Source organism: Malurus melanocephalus, unplaced genomic scaffold, assembly GCF_030028575.1.
Source record: "Malurus melanocephalus ecotype Western Australia unplaced genomic scaffold, MMel_1.1 scaffold_5, whole genome shotgun sequence".
Lineage (NCBI taxonomy): Eukaryota > Metazoa > Chordata > Aves > Passeriformes > Maluridae > Malurus > Malurus melanocephalus.
The window spans coordinates 6,741,334-6,762,804 of record NW_026623237.1 but is presented as its reverse complement, the minus strand read 5'-3'; the positions used below and the strand labels follow the sequence as shown (position 1 = coordinate 6,762,804).

The 21,471-nt window shown below is 50.0% G+C and overlaps 1 protein-coding gene across 1 annotated transcript; it reads right to left on the bottom strand.

The window, feature by feature from the left end:
* Positions 1-426: 426 nt before the first annotated feature.
* On the bottom strand, positions 427-16,977 carry FOSL2 (FOS like 2, AP-1 transcription factor subunit). The gene is made up of 4 exons (XM_057371179.1): positions 16,265-16,977; positions 10,114-10,368; positions 6,478-6,585; positions 427-5,051 (listed from the first exon to the last, which is right to left on the bottom strand). The coding sequence occupies exons 1-4, from the start codon at positions 16,361-16,363 to the stop codon at positions 4,542-4,544; spliced, it is 972 nt and encodes a 323-aa protein (XP_057227162.1). The 5' UTR covers positions 16,364-16,977; the 3' UTR covers positions 427-4,541.
* Positions 16,978-21,471: the final 4,494 nt, after the last annotated feature.

Genomic DNA, 21,471 nt, shown 5'->3' with positions numbered 1-21,471 from the left:
AACTATTTCACTGCAGACAGACAATAAAAAAGAAAACCCATGATCTAAAACTTTTGAGGAAAAAAAAGATAATGGTGCCCCCAAACCTTCAACAATCCTCATGGTCACCTACCAGTCACTGAGGCTTGATTTCACTTCTGATACTTGCTTCACAGCAGCAAAATGCTACTGAGCTTTTCAATTAGTCCCAGGTGAGTGGAATCACAACCAGGCCCTTTCTGTATCTGAGGATCTTAAAGGAGACTTTAGTGACACCAGTAACTTATCGCTCTAATAAAGATGCACTATCCCTTACTGATGTTACTTTGAACTACACAGTATATCAAGATATATACAACAGTTTATCCTCTCACTGAGCAAAAACAATTGGATACCTATTTTCTACACATTTTAATATGGTTTTAACATCAAGTAACCACAAACAAGAAMGTGGAATAACCCTTTAATCATACAGGATAGGAGGGGAACAATTAAGTAAAACAGGATGGGATTTTATTATTATCTTGTATTCTGAGATTTGTCCTGAACTCCACCTACTGTTCACAGAGGAATGATAATGCATCTTTAAAAACATATCTCTTTTTACATTTTATACAGACAACAAAACCCAGATTATTTTATTTAAGGAATCAAATTATTAACCTAAAAAAAAAAAAAGAAGATTGTAGTATTTTTAATGCTTTATTATATCCAAGTCTTGAACAGAAAAAAAAAAGATGTAAACATGATAAATAAATAAGAAATAAATGTATATTGTTCCCCCCACCTCTTAAAATGTTTGACTTGGCCTTCCTAACAAAAATGATTTTGTGTCATGATAATAAGATTTCTTACATTTCAGAAGTCTGTTTTAGAATGACGGAAAAAAAAGCAACAAGGGAAAAAAAAGCAACAACCAAACACCAGGAATGTGATTTGGGAGGATGTTAAATTAATGGCAGGCAGATCTGCTGGAGCAGGCACAAGACGGCTGCCTGCCAATAAATAATAAGAGACCAGGGAGAAGGGAGGTGTCTTAGGTTTGTTTTMATTTTATTTTTTCTTTTCATTTAGGATGAAGGCCAGGTGGATCCTACATACAGTAAGCAGCAAAATTAAAGGTTCAGATGAACTAAATAGATCATTTAAATAATAATTATAAAAACACAACAGAGAGCTCCTGTCCCCAGCATGTTGGTCCTAAATCCCATCACACCACAAGTAGATTGAGACTTACCCAGTCTCCACACCTACAAGAAAGGAATATATGAAGGCAATGCCACAACTGGGAAAGGAGGAATGAGGGCAAAGCTGGAATGGCAAACATCACCTAGAAGCTAAATGCTTCCTTCAGTGCAGCTGCYACTGCTCCTCCCAGTTTGGCATTGATTAATTTAAGGTATTAGGAGAGGCTTTGTTGGGCCAGTCACTAGGAGGCTGACCCAATACCAGCTGAAATTCCCTGGGCCTTTTTCTATTGACTTCAACAACTTAGTTAGCACTAGTTATAACAGCTCCTACATCCCCACTACATACAGAACATGGGAGGCACTACTTTTAGGAACTGGCAGGGAAGGTACTCATGGAAAATATCTTTCAGGGCATGGGAAAGACAATCAGTTCCCAAAGAGCACACCTGAAAACCTGAAAAGAAGAATGTAGGGCCAGACCCAAATGGCAGTAAAGTTGTAACTGCCTGCCAGAAAGTAAACAAAACCAAGGCTGATCCACAAAATACATAAGGCCAGAGACCAGCAATCCCAACACAGACATCCTCTGAGAGACCTGAGGGACAAAACGGGCAGGCACAAGGGTATCTAGGGCTTTTTCCAAACAGTAGGAAAGAATCCTCTTTTCTGAGCAGTTTCACATGGCTCCCATCAGTATCACAGGTCAGGGAAAGGGAGCATCTTGTCCTGTCTCTGCGCAGGTCGATGACCAGGAAGGAGGCAGTGGGCAAGGACCAGCTGCAGCTGATTTTGGTGATGGTTCAGTGACCAAAAGCAAAGGCAGGTTTTCTGTTGTTCCATCAGTTAGATCTGAGGAGGCACCTGACTTACTGAAACCCCTACAAGGGGCRGATGTTCCTGATTTCACAGGAGACAGCAATTCTGGTCAGCTAGCCTCAAAAGTAGCTGCATCATTTTAGGATTCACCCACCAGTTGTCAGAGTTGTGTTCTGCTCAAAAATGGGTGGAAATTACATCCAGGGAAATTTCACTAAAAGTTTTAGATTCACAATGCGGAGTGGCCTAAACAAGCACTTGGCAAAATGGAAACACAGAAACTGCAGTTTCACCTATAGTGGAATCATTACATAAAACCCTAGGAAAAGTGTCTCCTCTGTGCAAACGATGGGAAATTTAAGGTCTAATTTTATTAGAAGTTTTGATATACATGTAAGAACAATAAAACTCTTCTATGAATTCTACTTAAAGTGTAAGCTCAGTTTGAAACCTCTAGCACCAGTATAAGGATGAAAGTGTTTAAGCAATATAGAAAAAGCCTGAATCAAATCAGCTTTATGAAGGAAAATGATCACTCACATCTTTTATTTCTGTCAGGTTTGGTAAATACCTGGGTTTAATAATAATGGTTATAATAAAAAAGCTGAAGTCTACCTTTAGAGCCAAAATAGTGTCCCTTTGAAATTATTCCAGAAATGAGCAGTGGCCAGTTTGAGGGAAGCCAGCCCTGCTGAGTAAAGGTCCAGTTCCACCTGACTGAACCCTATTAATTCCCAGTGGAGTTGGTGGGGACTGCAGCAGTTTTGCATCTCAGAGGACTAGCCCTGTAATTATACGTTGCATTTCTCCAGGTCCAGCCTGAACAAGAAATACCCTGGTTTTGGTTGATTAAAAAAAAATAATATATATATTTATATGTGTGTATAAAAGAAAAAGACAATCTCACACCAAAATAAATAGCTGCCACCACAGCTTCRATAGGCAGGACCAAAGAGCCATCTCCTAAGCAGTTCAGCTGGCAASCTGGGCAATCCTAGTGTGCACAGGGTCGTGGTTTGCCAGTGCCTTGACATCAACAGGAGCTCAGCTTGGCTCCAAGTGGAAATAGGTTACACACATTACTGTTTTCAGTAGTGAACTTCAGCACTGGAGAGCTTGTGCCCTCTGTGAGCACTTGGCAGTAGCAGTTAAGCCCACAGGTTACAGAAGACAAGGACCCAAGACCAGGGAAAGAGCCCTTTGGATTGTTTCTTCAGGCCAATCAACCACACCACCACAAGACCAATTGTAATGCAAAAAACAGAGGCCAAAGACCAAGGTGCAAATAATGCTAATCAATTTTCCTCAGCTGTCAATTTGTCATTTGCCAGAGCTTGTCAGAAGCTCTGTTTTACTTCAAACAGGTCAACACTTTAACCATGCCACTCCTGCCTGGTCAGGACCTGGGGCCTTGTGGCCTGAGCTGTGCTGGTGGATACGTGCAGCTTTGTTTCCCAGCAATGAAAAAAATCAGCAAGGGTACAGCCAGCTTGTTTCACCCTCTCAGCTGCTGCCAGTCTCCATCCTAGATTTATAGGCATGTGGTGCCACCTCTTTTTTTGTAGCATGTTTTGCAAATATGGCCAAGGGGAGGAGAAGATTTACTAACAGGAAGAGATCAGCCTCTGAGTCAGGAGCCCTGATGGGAAGGAAGATGTAATACTCCCTAGACAGCAGGCAGCCCAGGAAAAGTAAACAACAAAGCAACAGACTTGATATCCAGCAAACTACCAGTGACACTGACAAGTGCCAGCCCAGCAGCTTTTTTCTGATACTGCTTTGGCCCTGAGATGCTACCTTGGTTTTTTGAGGAGCCCAAGGGGATAAATAYATCTATATTTTTAAAAAGAAAGGCTTCCACACGAGCCTTCTGCTGTCTCTGTGCCTCAGGCTAGAGATTACAGGCTCTGACCTTGCTGTTGAGCTCTTGGGCTCCTCTTGGTCCCCCTATCTCCCGGTCCTCCCAGCTGTCACCCTCCTGTCAGGCAACCCTACGTGTTTCCCGCAGCTACTCCCAAGAGGAAAGATCCTAACAAGACTTTAGAGTTCAGAGCAGCCGGATGAAATGTAATGGGATCGACAACATTGGAAATCATAAGCAGAGGGGGAGAAAGAGAGTGAGAGAGAGCACGCAAGAGAGAAGTTGTAAGATCAACTAACCAGAATGATTTAAGCACAGAGCACAACCGATCAGGTCAATCCACAAAGGAAAGGGACAACTAGCAACTGTCTGCAGCTCGCCTTCAGTCCTGGCCAGGAGTGCTCCCCGAGTCCACTACGGCCACAAAGAGGTTTCCACAGGCAGTCCCTACAGAGGGGATGTCACCCTCTCCAAACAGCCCTGGCGTGTCAGTCCCACCCTTGTCGGTTCCTGCCTCCAGGGAGCTGGCGTTGGTCCTCACTCTCCTTCCTGGAGCTGTAGCACTTCCCCATCCTTGTTCTTGCTGCCCTTGTGCTTGAACGATCCTGTGCCTGTCTCTAATCCCACAGAGGGGGATCCCCCCATGGTGCTGTGGGGGATGTAACACACTGGCAAAATGGGGGGCTGCAGCAGGATTACAATGCCAGCAAGGTGGGAGAGTTCAAGGAATCTGAGGACTGGTCCCCGCTGCTGCTGCTCCTCCGGTGAGCTTTGGAGCAGGACTCAGAAGGGGARAGAGGAGACTCCTGATCCAACACGTTAGGGTAGGTGAACACCAAGTTGGAAGAGCCAGGAGTGATGGCTGGTGTTGAGGTCACCACAATGGGAGTGTTGAGTGCCTCCTCCCCGTAAAAACCTCCGGCAATGCTGATCGGCTTAATGACAGACCTCTGGGCTTTGTCAAGGACCAAAGAGGAMGATGGGATCTCTTCCTCCACAGGCTCCTGCTTCACCACCACCGCTCCACTCGCTCCAGTCCGAACGCTCTGGAGGCTGCTGGATGGTGGGCTCCGACGTTCCTCAGGGCTAATTTTGCACACAGGGCTGTGAGCCACCAGCATGAACTCCAGCTTCTCCTTTTCTTTCTGGAGCTCAGCGATCTCTTTTTGCAGCACTGACTTCTCTTCCTCCAGTACTTCAGTTTCCTGCAGAMAAAAGGGGAATAAATAAATAAAATACCGAAGGCCGTGGAACTACTCCTCACCTAGAACAGGGCCACCAGTCCAGATCCCATCTGGCATAGGCAGATACACCCCAGACTCTTCGTGAGCCAAACAGACACCAGCTCATTGCCAGTCGAGCATCTTGTGTTTCACGTGTCTATTCATAGGTTATTTCCAAACTTGACCAACCTAAGGGTTTTATAAATGGTCTCACAAACTTGCCCTYATTTTCTGATGGCCAGTTTTTGCCTCTCTGTCTTGGATAGACACCTTAGGAGAGGACCCAGGTGTCTTCCCATTTTTTTTATGTAAGCTAGACATATTCTTTTCACTTAGAGGTAGTGTACAGCAGTCTCTAAACTGTTGTCATTTTATTTCTGTACTGCATATTCCAGTTTAGGTCTGAGACCTAACTCTTGCCCATAGGATTAACACTGGATCATCCCTTGGTGCATCATACCATTAATACATTTACCTTTCCCAAGRTCACACCATGCTGATGGCTCATGGTCAATCTGTGAGCAATTAGMACTTTCCCATATGGGGATCTTGTAACTTCACAAAACTCATGCTCAGTCCTTCAGGATATGACTTCCCACACTGCACACTCCTCTCATTTCTACTGCTTTCATGACATTTCTATAGGATGTCCTGCCTCCCCTACACTGAGAATATCTCCTAATTTGAGGCAGCAGCACATTTCACAGGTGTCCTTCCACTGCTGCTCTACTTGTTAATAAGATCACTGGATAAAACCAGCCCCAGGCTGGTTCTTGACCAGGAGCACTGGAGCCTTTCCTTCAGCTTCTTTCAACACAACCCATTCTTGTCTTCTCTTCAACCAGCCCCTAACCCAACCCTTGGTTCTGGTGCTCAGCCCCACCTTCTTCAGCTTCACTAATTATTACTCGTGCAGCACCAGGGCACACATCTCTGTGGTGCTTCCTTTTTGAAGGAAGTGTTACCCTCCCCACCTCCATCCCAAGGAAAGGTTAGGCCTGAAGGATGTAGCTTCGACAGGTACACATAACATCTGCTTTGTTTTCTGCTGCTTTCAGATGATCCTACCTCTTCAGTGCTTTTGTCMTTAAAGCCTGTAAAGAGCTACAGTGTCATTATTTTCATTTATGAAAGGAGACCAGAGTCAGGGATACATGAGCTAGCAGCTGAGATGCCAGAAGGGAAGAGGACATTTTGGGCATTCAGCAAAGACATTTAGGCTCCTGACTTTGGCTCCCTTCATCAGCTACTGTTGATGTAGGAGCAGTACCACTGGGCAGCCTTGGACGAGGAAGGCAGAGTGTTTGAAGCATCTTCCTTGACCATACCAGTGGAGGAAGAACAATGCCCTTGGAGCTGGTCYGAGGAGTGGGTGACAAGGAAGGAGGAATGCATGCAGAGCACGTACCGCCTGGAGTTTCTCTGTTAGYTCCCGACGCCTGTTACGACACTTAGCAGCTGCCAGCTTGTTCCTCTCCCTCCGGATCCTTCGCTTCTCCTCTTCCTCRGGCGACAGCTGTGGGCAAGTGCCAAGAAAACCCAATCAGATCTGAGCAAGGCATTCCTTAAAGTTTGTGAGGATTTAAATGCAATGCAAAGGAAAAAAGCCTGATCCAGCAGGATGCTGAGCACTCCCCCTCGTCACTGATGTCAGCAGAAGATGAAAGCACACAGTATCTCTGTGCCTGCACCAGGCCTTAGCAGAAGGGTGAGGAGAAGATGGAGCAGGGCACAGGGAGAAGATTGTGTAAGAGGACAGTGAATCTGCACCAAGGCCAAACAGATAAAAGACRCTCTGATTATTTCACAACTTGGGTGGTACGTTAAGCAAAACCAGAGCACGATGTTGTAAGTGCCTCTTTCTTGAAAGAAAATATATGCTGCTTCCCACACAAAAATAGTTGTTCACTTGAAGGTCAGGGATGGTGGATAGGGGGAGACAGCAAAATCAGCAGAGCTCCCATGAAGTCCRTGAAGCAACAATGATTTATACCACCCAAAAATCTGACCTTAGATTTTTGAGCACTCAGAGAGATAACACACTGCTTCTTGCATCAGCAGGCAAGGCTSCAGTGATATCAAGGGCTTCCTGAGGCCAGCTAACATCCTCACTGATGTAAATCAGTAGTAATTCCATAGAAACCCATCCAGCTACACTCTTGCGAAACCAGAGGAAGCGAGCAGGAGCTCACAAGACCTGGTCAAGCTATGTCCAGCTTTTGGGGCTTGAGACAAGGTGTTCCAAACCCCAGCAGCAGCAGATAGGTTTGTTCCAGGGCCAAAGCCAGGGAGGCAGTACAGCAGGGCATGGAGCAGGCGAGCACGGCTGTGCTCTCCACTGCAGCACCCGGCATGCGGGAGCTGTGCAGACAGACCAGCGTGGGGATCCTGAGCATACCCTCAGCCCCGCACCCCAACCTTGTGCCCTTCAGCCTCACCCAGCCCCTGTGTGCTGTGAGGCTTTGGCCTGGTGACTGCAAATGAAAGCAAAACCCTGACACCTGRCAAAGCACCTGTCAGATCTCAGAGAATGGAAAGAAACTCCTCTTCTGAGGAGATTCAGTTTTAATATCTTCATGAGCTGTCAACGTCACAAATGAGACATTCACTGTTTTGCTATATTTTCTTTTTATTAGTTTTGCTCCCAACCTCAGCCTGGCTGTTTTCTTGCCCTATCTCCCTATTTTTGATGTCTACAGTTTCATTGAGTTTACTTCAGCCTCTGGGCATTCAGCACACTCATTTCTGCTTTCCTCAGGATCTGATCTGTACCTGTGATTTCACCTGCACGTAACATGAGCCCCTGGATGCCCATTGAGCAACGTGAGCAAYTCTAGCACTGCAGGACACAGGATCAAGGCATCAAAGCTTTTCCATCACAGTGTCTATCTTAGGGCAGGAGGCACCTCRATTCTTCTGAGCAGCATCTTTCCCCCAGTAAGGAGCTCCTGCAGGCACTGCTCTCCCCTTTACAGATCTACCCACTCACTTCTCACCCGACATGAGTGCAGGGTAAAAATGTATTTGCACACAAGTATCTACAGTGTGGCAAAGCACTGAGCATGCACACAGAAGCTGTGCTGACTTGGGGCCTCTGTGTACAGTTTTCAAGAGCCCTTTCATGCTTCAGAAGCACAGATCTCATTGAAATATGTTTGGAGCAAAACTGCTGCTCTAAGGGCCTTCAGTAATTTTAAAATTATCTGTTTTGGAGATTCTGCTTTGCAAAGATCACACAGACKGGGCAGAAGCCCCTAATCTGGATGTTCTTAACATTTTACCAAGTCTAAAAAGGAATATTCCATCAGTGGTTGCTGGATTTGTTTGAAAGCAGTCGGACTTGGCAGGGTGTGTGCCCCTGCTGCACGCGTTATCCGTAGCTTGTCCAAGCCCAATACGTGCATTCACTGTCAGGGACGTTCACCAAAACAGGCTCCTTTCATAAAGCGTTACACAATGTTTTCCAAAAMGTCTCCGATGTGGTGCTCAAAGCACCAGCCGTGGAAACCTGAGCCAAAGGGCCACAGAAAAGCGCCAGGGTACTGCTTTAGCACGTGTCTGATCAAAAGGACTTGGCTTTGAATGACCCACAATGAACGGCTTGCAAACAAGCCACAGGCCAGGAATTGCTTGGCAGGCATCCTTCAGCAAATAACTCCGAACAACAAATAAAACAGAGAATATGGTGATCTCTTCACGGCCAATTTGTGAACACAGAGGCAGCATTTGTCAAACAAATTAGTTGTTGCTAATTATTCCTCCAGTTCTCATGAGACCGTCCTTGCTTTTGGACACCAGCCCTGCACGCAGAGAACTGGGAAGTAGCTCCAGCTGGTGGAAAAGGCTGGCACGTACTTGAACCACCACGGCTACCCCATCCTTCCTCCCAAAAAYGCGTCCTCAGTGCACCCATACCAGCTCCCCACACAGAGGTACTGCTAAACTCTAACTTTAACCTCTTAGACCTAACCCAGACAGCAACTCCACATAAAATGATCGGACTGTGAATCAAAACAGATGACGTGGAAGTAAAAGTAGGGCTGGTGAGTCTTATTAGAAACAGACCTCACGCACCAGCGTGCGCCCGTGCACGGAGGGTGCGCAGTGCGTCTCACCGCRCTGCTCTGCAGCGACCCACACAAATGCTGCTTGGGAATAACTTGGGCAGACCCAGTCTGCCCAATTTGTTTTTTTTAAAGGAGAAATCAGCCTAGCACTGTGAATAGCTGTTCACCAGACAGCCCTGGAGAATGYTGATTCTTACTACAAAGAGAACAACAGGGTGGATTTCTAGAAAATGAGATGCCTGCCCCTAGTCCACCAGATCCAGGGTCCCAGCTTGATAATCCCATGAAGAGGTGAGCACAGGGCAGCAGTGGTACAAGCCACCCCATCCAGTTATTAAAATACCACTGGGTTTGGAACAGAATAGTCTCTTACGGGATCCCCACCTCACTACTGCAAAAAGATCAAGCGATTATATATCTGTAGTGGGAAGGTAGATTTAGACCCCAGTYGTTCAGAAGGCTCTTCATACTAGAGTTGAGAGGCTCTAGGGAAGCGGTGCTTCCCTGCATGATGCTGGCTGGTACTGGGGCTATGACAAAAATGGAGAGTGGTAGCTGCTACAGTGCTCACAAAAGACACCAGTTGATGTAATTTAGGTGTCAGATTTGTAAATGACCTACATGAAAGCTGCTCTGCTTTCTTGGAGGTTTCATTCTGCCTGGAGTGGCAGAGACACTCAAACTGAAACCCYGGGCTCAACTTCAGAGTTTCACCTGCTTTTGAAACCAAGCCGCAATGTGGCCCGGTGGTGCGAGGTGTTTGATGAAGGTTGGGTAAATCTCACCATACACTGAGGAAGCAGCAATGGAAGTCAGCCTCCAGCTTACACCCTACACCACCCTAAGAAGCCCCAGCACGTGCACAGTGCCAGGGATGGACCTCAGTGCTCCCTGTGGCACTGGGAGTTCTCAGGAGGGGGCAGGGAGGAAAATCTCCATACATTTGTTCCCAAGGCTGCTCTCCCTGCTGCAGTTACCTGCTCATCTCTCCGTCTCCGTCCCACGGTGGTCCCGATGGTTTTGATGACCCCGGGACGCTGGAGGGCCGTGTGTCCGGCCACCGAAGACAGCGGGGGCAGCGGGTGGCTGTAGGGGTGCGAACGCGAGTAAGGGCTTGACATGGAGGTGATGACGGTGGGCTGGACCATCCACTGCAGGTCTTGGCTGGTTGTGATGGCGTTGATCGTGGGGATAAAAGCACTGCCTGATCCTGGCATATCTACTCGGAATTTCTGGGAGGAAAGGCAGAGGAGAAGAGGGACAGACGGAAGAGAAGAAACAGTCAGTGAAAGCAGAACGTAAGTGGTTACTGTGAAACCAGCTAGGCCCTCAGGAGCAGCACCAGCAAGGATCAAAGCARCACCTGAAGCAAAAACACCAGTAGCTGGTGTCTCTACAGCATCCCAAGCTGCCCCTGCCTGCCACAGCACCCTGAGGAAGGCGCTGGGCTCAGGCACTTCCCTTCCGGAGCAGCCCTGCCCTCTCCCAACCCCCTTCCTCTTCCCCCACACACCTCCCCAGCATACCCTAACCCAGCCTCCCCTCCCAGGCACTGCTGCCACCTCCTGCCAGTGCCCACCACTCCTTCCGGCGTGGAGGAAAAGGGGAATTAAGGAGTTTCTAGAGAAACACTTCTCTTCAAGCCCCAAGAAAAGGAAGAGAAACTCCAGCTCTGAAACGCCGTTACCAAGCACAGCAAAGCCACCTTTTACAAAAGGATTGCCCTGAAATTTGGGCTCGCTCCACAGAGGGTTTGCTATGGCAAGAACAGCAGCTTGCTTCTCCTTCAGCAGCTATGTGCTCAGCGAGGAAGCCGGCCCTGGGACGGTTACGTGCGAGGATATGTATTTTAATAGCAGCCTATAAAATAGGTCTTAGGATTCAGATCGGACAAGTTCCCTGCAGCTCTCTGCACTGTCTAGACAAAACAAGGCAGCAGTAAAACCAAGGCAGCAGGTAATGATCGCCTCCAAAATACATGTACACCTTCTTTCAGACAGAGGTAAATCCATCTCGATAATATGCTGGCACTAAATTGCAAGGAAAACAATCGCTTGTCCCCGGAGGGGGAAGCAGGAGAGAAAGAATGTTTTTGTCTATGCTGAGCTCCTTCAGGAGGCTTTCAATGGTTAGACTGGAATTAACACACAGACAGGCCTTGCTCCAGCAATCACTGTGCAAGGGACAGACCTTGTAGGACCCACAGCTGTCACCACTGATTCATAAGCCCTGAAATGATTCCACAAAGAATGTGCTTTCTTGGGTCAACAATTTYGTTTCCTAGAGAAGCGAGAGCYCTTGCATCAGCCTGACCTCAGCTCAGGTAAGCGTCCCCGATAAGGGACACCACTTCCATGCAGATTTCCTTTGCAGGGTGTGCCTACTCAAGCACCTTAAGTGCTTTGTTAAACCAAGGCTACTGCAAATAGCATTTCACATTCTGATAGCTACAGCACTTCAGGCCAGCATTAGCGAGCTGCCAGCAGCTGAAGACCAGGAGATCCAGTCTGGATACTGACAACTGCCGACTTACACCTTTGGACAGCTCAAAACCTAATTAGACAGGACGAGAAAAGGAGTGAGTCAAGTTAGGCAGGCAGGGAAATTACACAGTGGGGATGGCACTGGCACCAAGACCTTGGCAAAACCCCCAACAGGACCTCAGAGATCCAGCTGGAGCTGGAGTCCAACACAGCCTCAGCTCATCCCACGTTTTAGAGTGCATGTCACCTCTCCCAGTTAGTAACAGAGGCTCAGAGCCATAAACTGTCAACACCACACCASAATTTATGGGTGCAAATGCCCTCCTTTGCTCTGCCTGATGTAGGCTGTGACCACATGACACAGGAGAGGATCCCTTGGTGCCTCCATAACCAGAACACAAGAGCACCTTAAGCTCACAGAAGGGAGAAAGTTGAGACCAGTTGAACCACAAGCTCGGCTCAAGGGATGTGAACTCTACTTCCAGATCCACAAGTGACTTCTAGCACAGCCTTTACCTATCTGTGCCACCCTCCCTTCTGCAAAAAGCAGAGAAGTCCTGTCCTCTTTGCAGGGACACTAGAAAGCCAAGACTGCAAACCATTCAGAGACCTGCTGCTGCTTTGCCATGCAGACACCATTTAATTCCAGAGCAAATCTTTGCCTCCAACACCCAACAACATGCTAAAAATTCCCAATGAGGTTGTGAGAGTCAGATCCACCACTAAATCAGATACATAAAATACAAGCATCTGACACAAAAATCAGGCTYCAAGTTATTGCTAAAGTGAGCACTCCATTTCCCATCACTCCAGTATTCAACCTGGGACCCTTCTCTAACACTAGTGCAGGTCTCCCGCACAGCAAAGGGGAGCTGCTCAGTTCAGCCACGTCCCTGATTGCTTGCAGGCATGGGGGGAAGAGACCAGTTCCTCTCTGTGCTATGCTCCTATCACCAGCTTCCCTTCTAATGACTCCAAGTATCTTAGAAATAAAAAAAAGAAAAAAAAAAAAGAAAAACCAACCCAAACTGTGTATTCTATACTTTCCAAAGGCAGTATTTTTCCAGAATAACTAATTAAGGGACACACTGCTGCAGCAGGCTGTTTTCAGACACAGTGTGCTCGGTCTAACACCAGGTTTTACAAGCATTGCTTCCTGCCTGATCAGGCTTTCCCCACACACCTTGCTATGAATGCTGCACCGAATCAGCCCTACCATGCCAAAATGCTGCTGGCTCCCCACACGGCCCAGTGGCCAGCAGCTCCAACGCCTGGGATGCTGCTGGCTGCAGTGGCAGGCCCTGAATTCCCTGCCAGCTCCCCTGCATAGCTCCTTTGAGCACCAGCCTCCTCACATGGAAGTGCCAGACCTTTCCCCAAACCGCAGCCCCAGCTTTGCTCCCCTCTTCCCTCCTCTCTGAGTTTCAATCCCCCTGCCAGCCCGGCAGCACTGCCAGCCCACACCCACCTCCCCATTTCTCCTCTTTCCAGACCCTCTCCTGCCTTCTCTGCTCAGAGGACATGCACAACTGTCCTCTCCTGACCCATGAGAGGCTGCTGGAAATGTACCTCTGCAGCTCTCGGTTCTTCCTGTCTAAAAGGAATTCAGAGCACTACAGAAAGATGTGGTGATAGCAGCTCACAGGGTGACACACGCAGCACGCGTTCAGCCACCAACCCACCGCTCTCCKCCTGACCCAAGCAAACGCAGATAAAGGTATCATTAAAAAACCCCAACAACTAAACAGCAAACAGAAAGAGTCCTGTTATTAACAGTGCCAAGAACTGAGGTCAGTCTGTGCTCTGCCTTAAAAATGGGGTCGGATGAGAGCCTCCTCAGATCCATAGTTGGGGGAGGCTCCAGCGAGTCCTGCCACAGGCAGGGACAGACTACATTAGTAGCTCACAACTTAGCAGCACAGGAATATTTTGAGCTTTGGCTTTGTGGTTCCTTTYTCCACCTTAAGGCTTCTATTCAGCACCCTGTTGTGTCTCTGCTCCACTCTGGACCTTCACTGACATCTGTAACCAAGTGCTGAGCAGCACCAGAAACCAGACGAGAAATGAGTACAACGGCTAGGAAAAAGAAAAATCAAATCCAACAACAAAACAACCAAGAAAACACCTGAAGCATCTTCAACACTACTCAGTTATCAAATACAGGGTATATGTAATAGATCTTATAATAAATACAAAGCCCTTGATGGCTCTCCTGTGTTGAATGTCTCCTCGAAGAAGAACGGGACATAGTGCTGTGGTATCTCAGGGGAAAGTTGACCTCTCTGAAAAAGTACACACACTCTTCCCACTAAAGTCTCTGTTTACCACATGGCAAGACAGTGATTAGGAAAATAGCATGACACGCAACTTAAAAGAAAAATGTTCCAGYGCTGTGCTGTATGGGAAAAAATAATTAAAAAGCATCAAAGTTTTGGCTCAGAGACACAGTTTCCATTTAAACATGTGACTGATGCATCTTTTCTTGCTTTTGGGAAAAAAAAAAAAAAAGCCAATAAAGAAAAAAATTTCAGCAATGAATACTTTCTGTAGTGATAAAACTGCAGATCTCCATAGACCAGAATGAGCAGAACAGCCCGACTGCTAGGGTAAAGGCAACGCTTACATTTGATCCTAATCTACAACATCTGTAAGGATCAAGGGAGAGACAGAGCACAAGGCCTTGAGAAATCTCCCGGATTCTTAAAGAAAACATTTACGTTCTTGCTAAGCCAACGTCCTGCTCAAAGCCCTGTTCCAGATAGTAACCCTAGAAACTGGGCTCTGGTCCCCGTATCAAACGGCACGCACGCGAGCTGCCTGGGGAAGACGCGGAGCCCCACAAAAGGGGGAAACCCAGTTATCGTTCCGGCTGTGACAGCTCAAATGTGAAGCGGTGACGGAGTTTCACGACCTCCTGCAGCAAGTGCCTGAACCCAGCGCAGCTGTTAAATCGCAGGAGGAAAGGGAGAGTGAGGATTTGCAGTTTGCCGGGCGTTTCCAGCTTCTCAACTCCCCTTCCCGCTCCCCCACCTTGTCCTGGCAATTACTGTAAACCAGGGAATAAGGCTTAGCTGAGCGAGAATCCCTGGAAACCCCAGTCCGCAGCCCGCAGAGGGCACCAGCGAGATGCGTTTGGAGCAGGCGGGGAGCGGCAGCGAGTCATTTCTGGTAAAACTTCTTTAATGTGAGGAATGTCACGGGCTGGTACGGCTGGCAGAGTTTAAGACTGGACTTTTTTCCCTTTCTTTTTTTTTTGTTTTTAATTATCCTATGACTCCTCGATGCGAAGGCTACATTTTGCTCACACTGCCAGGTCCTCACACGAGCCACACAAGAAATAATATTGTGAGAAAAARAGGGGTGAGGGGAAGCCCAACTCTGAAAAGGCAAAAAAAGTGTGAGGCTGGGCCAGCTGATGTAAACAAGTTATGAAATAACCCAGGTTTGTATAACTGGCCCGATTGTGTAATGCCTTCCCCAGAAGTGGTGGATTTTGTCGATCTAGGCATATAACTCATTCCGAGGTATTTTCTTAGGAAAAATGAAAGGGAAAAAAMCCCCAACCACACGACTGGACTTTCAGGTCCTTGAATTGACGCCGCTTCCACAGGAAATACCCCTCATTCTCGAAGCGTCGCCCGGTAGCGGGGCTTGCGTGGGGAGCGGCGCCGGACAGTGCGGGGAGCGCTCCGGCGAGCCCCAGGAAACTCCCGCTCGGGAATAGCCACGGCCGGCCGGAGAGCGGCCGGCGGCCCCGGCAGGACCAAGGAGCGGGCGGGCAGCGGGCTGAGCAGAGCGGCACGCCACCGGCCTCGGGCTCCGAGCGAGGCAAAGGCAAGGAGGGTGTCAGCGCCTCGGAGCCAAAGTTTAGCCGGGGGAGAAGCGGGCAGACAACTACAGGCGCTCTAAAGACCCAAAGCCCGCTTCCAGTCATCCCTGAGTTTTCCACGGCGGCTGCAACAACTCCGTGAATAACTCGGGCGGCACCTCCCAAAGTCCCAGCGAAGCCGCCCAAAGTGCTCCGGGCGAGCTCCGGGCACCACCCGGGCAGGCGCGGTGAACGTGGACAGCGAGAAGCTCCCGGCGAGAACAAAAGCAGGAAGGAGGAAGAGTTCGGTGCGCCCCTCTATTACCGACCTCGGAGTCGCCCAGCGGAGCCCTTTGATTTCCGAGCGGGTCCCTCCCGCTGCCGCGGATACCCGGGCGAGAGGCGGGGGCTCGGCACGGGCAGCCGCCGACCCCGCTGCACCTGGGGCCGGGCCGGCGGAGAYTGCCCGACGAGCGCTCCCTCACCGCACGTCCCCGCTCGGGCAGGCCTGCAGCACCCCCGGCCCCGACAGGCGGGCAACTCCGGTCAGCGTCCCTCCGGACGCGTCGCGGCACCCGCTCCAGGGCGGGCGGGCAGGGAGGGAAGGGAAGCGGCGGCGCCCCGCTCGGAGCGGCGGGACAGGGCGGCGGCTGGGGGCAGCCCCGCACCCCGGCACCGCCTGCGCCCCCGCGGCCGGCGCCTCTCCGCCGGGCGCCCGAGCCTTCAGCGCGGAGGAAGCGCCGGCCGCTCCCCGGGCGTGGGGCTGAACTCCCGTCCCGGGAGCGCTCGGAGCAGCCCCTGGAGGGACCGCGGGAGAGGGGCAGTGCCCGGACCTACCTGCTGGGCTGCGCCGCTCGAGTAGGTCTCGGGGTGTCCCGGGGAGCCGCTGCTGCCTCTGGAGGAGGTGTCGAAGTTCCCGGGGTAGTCCTGGTACATGGTCCGAGGTCGGGCCGGGGGAGCCGCGTCCCCGCCTTCCCACACCGACACCCGCCGCTCCCTCGCCGTCTCCCCGCCCCTTTCTCCCTCCCGACCTCTTCGGCTCTTGCCTTTCGCCTCCCAACGCTCACCGCGGAGAGGGGAAAAATAATAAAAACGGCTTCGGAGAGAAGGAAAAAGGTTGGGGAAAAAAGGCAAAAAGAAAAAAAATAATAAAACAGTAAAAACAAAAAGAGATGACAAAAATTAAAATAATAACAATGATGATAAAACTGGCTCAGTTGGCAGCCGAGCGCCTGCGGGACGGGACGGGACGGCAGGACTCGGCGGCGCGGCGGGAGCAGAGCCGTGCGCGCAGGCGGGCGCTCGCCGATGTCCTCTCTCCGCGCTGCCCGGCGAAACTCGCCCCGCCGGCGGAGCGGCCCCGGCCCCGGGGGCTGCAGGCGGAGCGGTTCTCCTCCGCCTCCCCCAACCTCCTCCTCCAGCACCACCACACCGGCCGCCCCTTTTCCCGGCACGGGGTGACTCAGCCGGGTCCCGCGGCTCGGCGGCGCTGCGAGCGGGAGCTCCGCGCGCCCGCGGTGACTCAGAGCAATGGCATCGCCCCGGCCGCGCTCGCTTATTATCCGCCCGCCCGCCGCCGCCGCCGCACCATGTGCACTCGCACACGTCAAACCCGCGGCGTACCGGCCCCACCTTGCCAGCGCGGAGCCTCCCACCTGCCGCCGCGGCGGGGGAGGCGGGACAGCAGCGGAGGGACGGCGCCCGCCTCCGCCGCGCCCGCCGCGCCGCCCGCCCCGCTGCGCCCGCCCCTCCCGGGCCCGCGGTTCGAGCGGCTCGGGCGGGGCGGGCGGAGCGGCGGGGGCAGAGCGGCGCCCTGTTCCCGTCAGGCTCCGCCTCCCCCCGCCCCGCTTGGTCCCGTCCGCTGTCGCACGTTGCCAAAAATGGTCATTTGCGTCGCACGACGCGAGMGCGGGTTTCCTTGCCGCGGATGACGCGCTGCGAGAGGGATTCCCTGGTCGGCCGGGGATTTAAAGGGACAGGCGCACCGCCGGCGGAGCGGAGCGGCGGGGCGGCTGTCGGGAAACAGAACGGAGATCTGGCCTCGCTGACCGGTCTGCCCCGTCGCGGTGTCTCGGGGGGCGATTGATCCAGCCCTCCTCCCTGCGGGAGGGGGSCCGGCACCCGGGTGGCTCCAGTGCTTGGTTCCTTTCACACCGCATCAATAGTTGTACAATCAAGCGTGTACTCGTCTAGTTTTTATAACATTGTTGAACTGGTTTCGTTTTATTTTTATTTCTTTTATTTGTATTGTTTTATATTTCTATTATTTTATTCATTTTGCATTTTCATAATTGTTACATTTATAATTTTAATATATTTTCATTAACTACATTTTATTTTATTTATTAATGTGCGCTATTTATTATTTTAATTTTCTTTTTAATTTTAATTTTTAATCAGTTTTCCTATTTACTTTTCATTTACATTTTTTATTATTTTTATTCTTATTTACATTTTATATCAATTCTTAATTTTATTTTCTCCCCCCTCCCCCTTTTCATTTTCTTTAAATTTCATTTTTGCATTTCTTTTTATTTTTTAAGTGGACTCCTGCATCCTGCTAGGATCTGGCTGTGGAGCCACTCTRGACCTCCAAACCAGAATATGTCACAGGAACATCAGGTGACAGCCCTGGGCTTCCCTCCCTGCAGTAGAAGCTTGTGGGACAAGGACTGTAAGAGCCTGCCTCGGCTGGCTCTGGCATTGCCAGGTCACTGMCTAGCACAGGCTGGAAGGTGGCAGAAGCAGACAGAGCAGAGCCATCCTCACAGAGAACGYGGGCTCTGAGGTGTTCTGCCGCCAATACAGCAGTGATGCTACTTCACAGATTGTTTAAATGCCTCTCTAAGACACCAAATGTATCGTTTCCACCCTCCCTGGAGGATTTGCCCAGCCCTGGGCAAGCCCTTTTTGCTGATAGGGAGGGAGAAGTCATCTAAATTCAAGCTGTAAAWTCCCATTTAAGCTGTCTCAAGGACAAAGTATTTTCCCACAGGAGCCCATCTGAAAGCAATGGGCTTTCCTCCACTCACACTGTGCTCCTTGGAAGGGAGAAGCAGCACCCATCTCAACCCTAGGGCCTTCGACAGACTCTAAGATGAAGCAGTCCGTTAATGCTAAGTTTTCAGAGATCGATTATTTTTTAGCACCGAGCCAGAAATTTGGGACTAAAATTCCTGCCGATGCAGTTTCGTTTTCAGCACCTTCATTTTCCAGGCAATTGAAATTCTCCCTCCAAATTAGCTGGCTTATTTCAGGCAGCACCTGACTTCGGGGGAGGTGGGGAAAGGGCTGTAAAAATATTCTCATGTTTCCAACTCCTTCTTTAAGAGTGAGGGGTGGGAAGGGGGAGAGGTGCTCCGGCAGGCACAGAGGCGTGACGTGGCTTTCCCCTTGGGTGGCAGGTGATCTGCACGTGCTGCTTTCTGCTGGAAAGAGAATTAGTTCAAGATGTGAGAGGAATCAGGCTGCAGTTGTCAAGAGATGAAGAAAGAAAGGGTAAAACAGGCGTTAAAATAAATAAACAAAAGCAGTGGCTGGTTTTTGGCTGGTCACCACCCTTGGCTCTGCCTCCCCCTCAGGTGGAGGATGCTGCTGGCTCCCAGGTTTACCAGATGTTAGGAACCACTGCCATCACCTGAGGTCACCAGCCCTGGCTCTGGTCCTGTTTCACATCAGGCTGGTGGGCTTGTAGAATCCAGGCTGCTGAGCAGCAAGAAATGCAAAAGAATTATTTGGTCCAGGGAGGCACTGATGGCCAGAAACAGGGAAGCAAGATAGGCACGCTGGAGCATTCCTGTTGAGGCATTTTGCAGGAGGGAAACAGAGGTGTTTTTCATCCCTCCTCCTAGAATTGTTTCTATATCATTTTTTCAGCAGTTCATTAAACCTAAACTACCTGCTCTCCTCATGTTTCAGCTCAAGCTCATTTCGAGGTTGTTTTCAAACATTATTCCAATGTAATTTTGGCCCATCTATCCTGTCCTGCCGAATTTGCATGAGACCTAGTCYGGGAAGAGCTCGTTTGAAATGACATTCAAGTGCTGTTTTAATATTTGGCTGCAGTTAATGTGGATGCAATTAGTTGACACTTGCAAATCTTCGGGTTAAAAGCCCTGTAAGAAATKCAGGAAGCTGAGCGCACACCCGAGGCCAAGCCCTCAGCTCCTGTAGGGTGATGAACAAGARCTGGACCGCCACCACCTTGTCCTCCCAAAGCTCCTGCCCCACACCCATCAGATGTGATGGTGAAGCTTTATCGYGTGTTTACATTGACTTCACAGGAGCTCCTTCTGCCCTGAGAGCACAAAACCCTTCTGGCTAAGATGGGCTCACACGTACAGAATGGATTGGTATATCCCATTGGAAAAAAATATTCAGTCTGACTGAGCCTCCTCATTCCCATATCAGCCCTCTGTAACACTTTGTGTTGTTTTGGATCGCAGTAACTCAGACTAGCCTGGCTCGCCGTGCCCCAGACACATGCATTTTTAATCCACATCCAGACCAAGTGCGTTGTGCAATAGGCTTCCCGCTTCCAAAAAACAAGAGATAACATGTACAGCTGCCTAGTCCATTCTTGCCTGAACCAAAGACAAATTAAGACCAGCCCAGGTTCCAGGGCAGGAGAGGATCATTGTAAGGCAAATGAGACCTTGGCTCCTCACGCTTCTCGATTTCGGCAGCAATTAGGAGGCTGAAACCCAGACCTGGGAATGCTTTTCACGGTGTTTTTACGGGAGCAGAGGATAAGGGCACTTCGCAGTAGCTTAGGCTTGGCCCGCGGCAAACACGTGGCAGAGCCGGCCGTGAGCGCCTCCTTCTCCAGCATCCCCAGCAGTGCCGGGCTGCAGCAGCCACACCGTGCCACCCGCCTCAGGGCAAGATCATTGATTTTTCATTAGAAAAAAATGCAGCCACGATGCTGTTTCTCCTTGCTCTTCTGCCAACCCTTAAGACATCTCCTGTGAAGAAGCCTGCAGTAATCACTTCACCTTAAATGTGCCTCTCCACCAGTTTTGGAGAGCCCGGGTGTGCTGTGGCTGTTCCTGAAGTGGAGCAGGGAAGCTTCCGGACTGAGGGGCGGCTGCAGGAGGGGTGGAACTGCAGCTGCTCCATATTGATGGGATGGGAAATTGCAGGACAACCCAAGAAAGATCACACTCCTCCCCATACAATTCCTCATGTTCTGTTTTAAAACTCACTCCCACCTCCCTGTAAATCGGTGCTAGCTCAGTCATCATTCATTATTACATAAGTGACTCTTTTGCTTYCTGAGACCTTTTCCTTGAGCTCCCTGAGAAGCAGAGTACACATATTCAGGGCTCTCCAGCCCTTCCTGACAATTCCACTTTCATCTGTGCATGAAGTCTGCTTTCATATTGTCTCTTTAAGTGCTAAGAGCAAGTGTTTTGATGTTAACTTCTGGGAACGAGCTCTTAAGCTACCACCTCACGCTTAATTACAGTTATTTATTAAGTACTCCAGCATATCCAAGGGAGAACGGAGGTTTTCTCCTTCAAAGGGTTTCTGGATGTGGTTCGTTAAATACATTTTGCCAGCACAGTGCTTTTCCTACCAATGTGCTCTTGGACCATGGARCTCTCTCCCCTGCTGATAACCCCACAGCACAGGGGCCATGGGGCCTCCCTCCAGCCACACAGCATATCTTTAGGGCAGGGAGTCACTCCCCTCAATTGTTCTCAGGTGACTGCAGCCACACTGTGTTCAAACACGCAGCTGGCTCTGCCCCACATTCCCAGCAGGATGAGCGYTGCCATACTGTCCAGCTAAGGGTGGTGACACTAATGCTGCCACTCTTACTGCTGCCAGGTGGTGTGGTGGTGGGCATAATTTAGCTCTTTTTCAGTGCAAATAAAAGCCCAGGACAAAGCCAGRTGCTGTGACACTCTTCCCTTTTCTGAAGCAGAATTGGGCGGTGCTGAGGGCCTGGGACAAGGGCAGGGCAGCACCAGGGCAGTCTTGCAGCAGGATGGGCTCCGATTCCTCTGGCACCACTTAAGCTGGTGGTGTGGCCGTGGTGT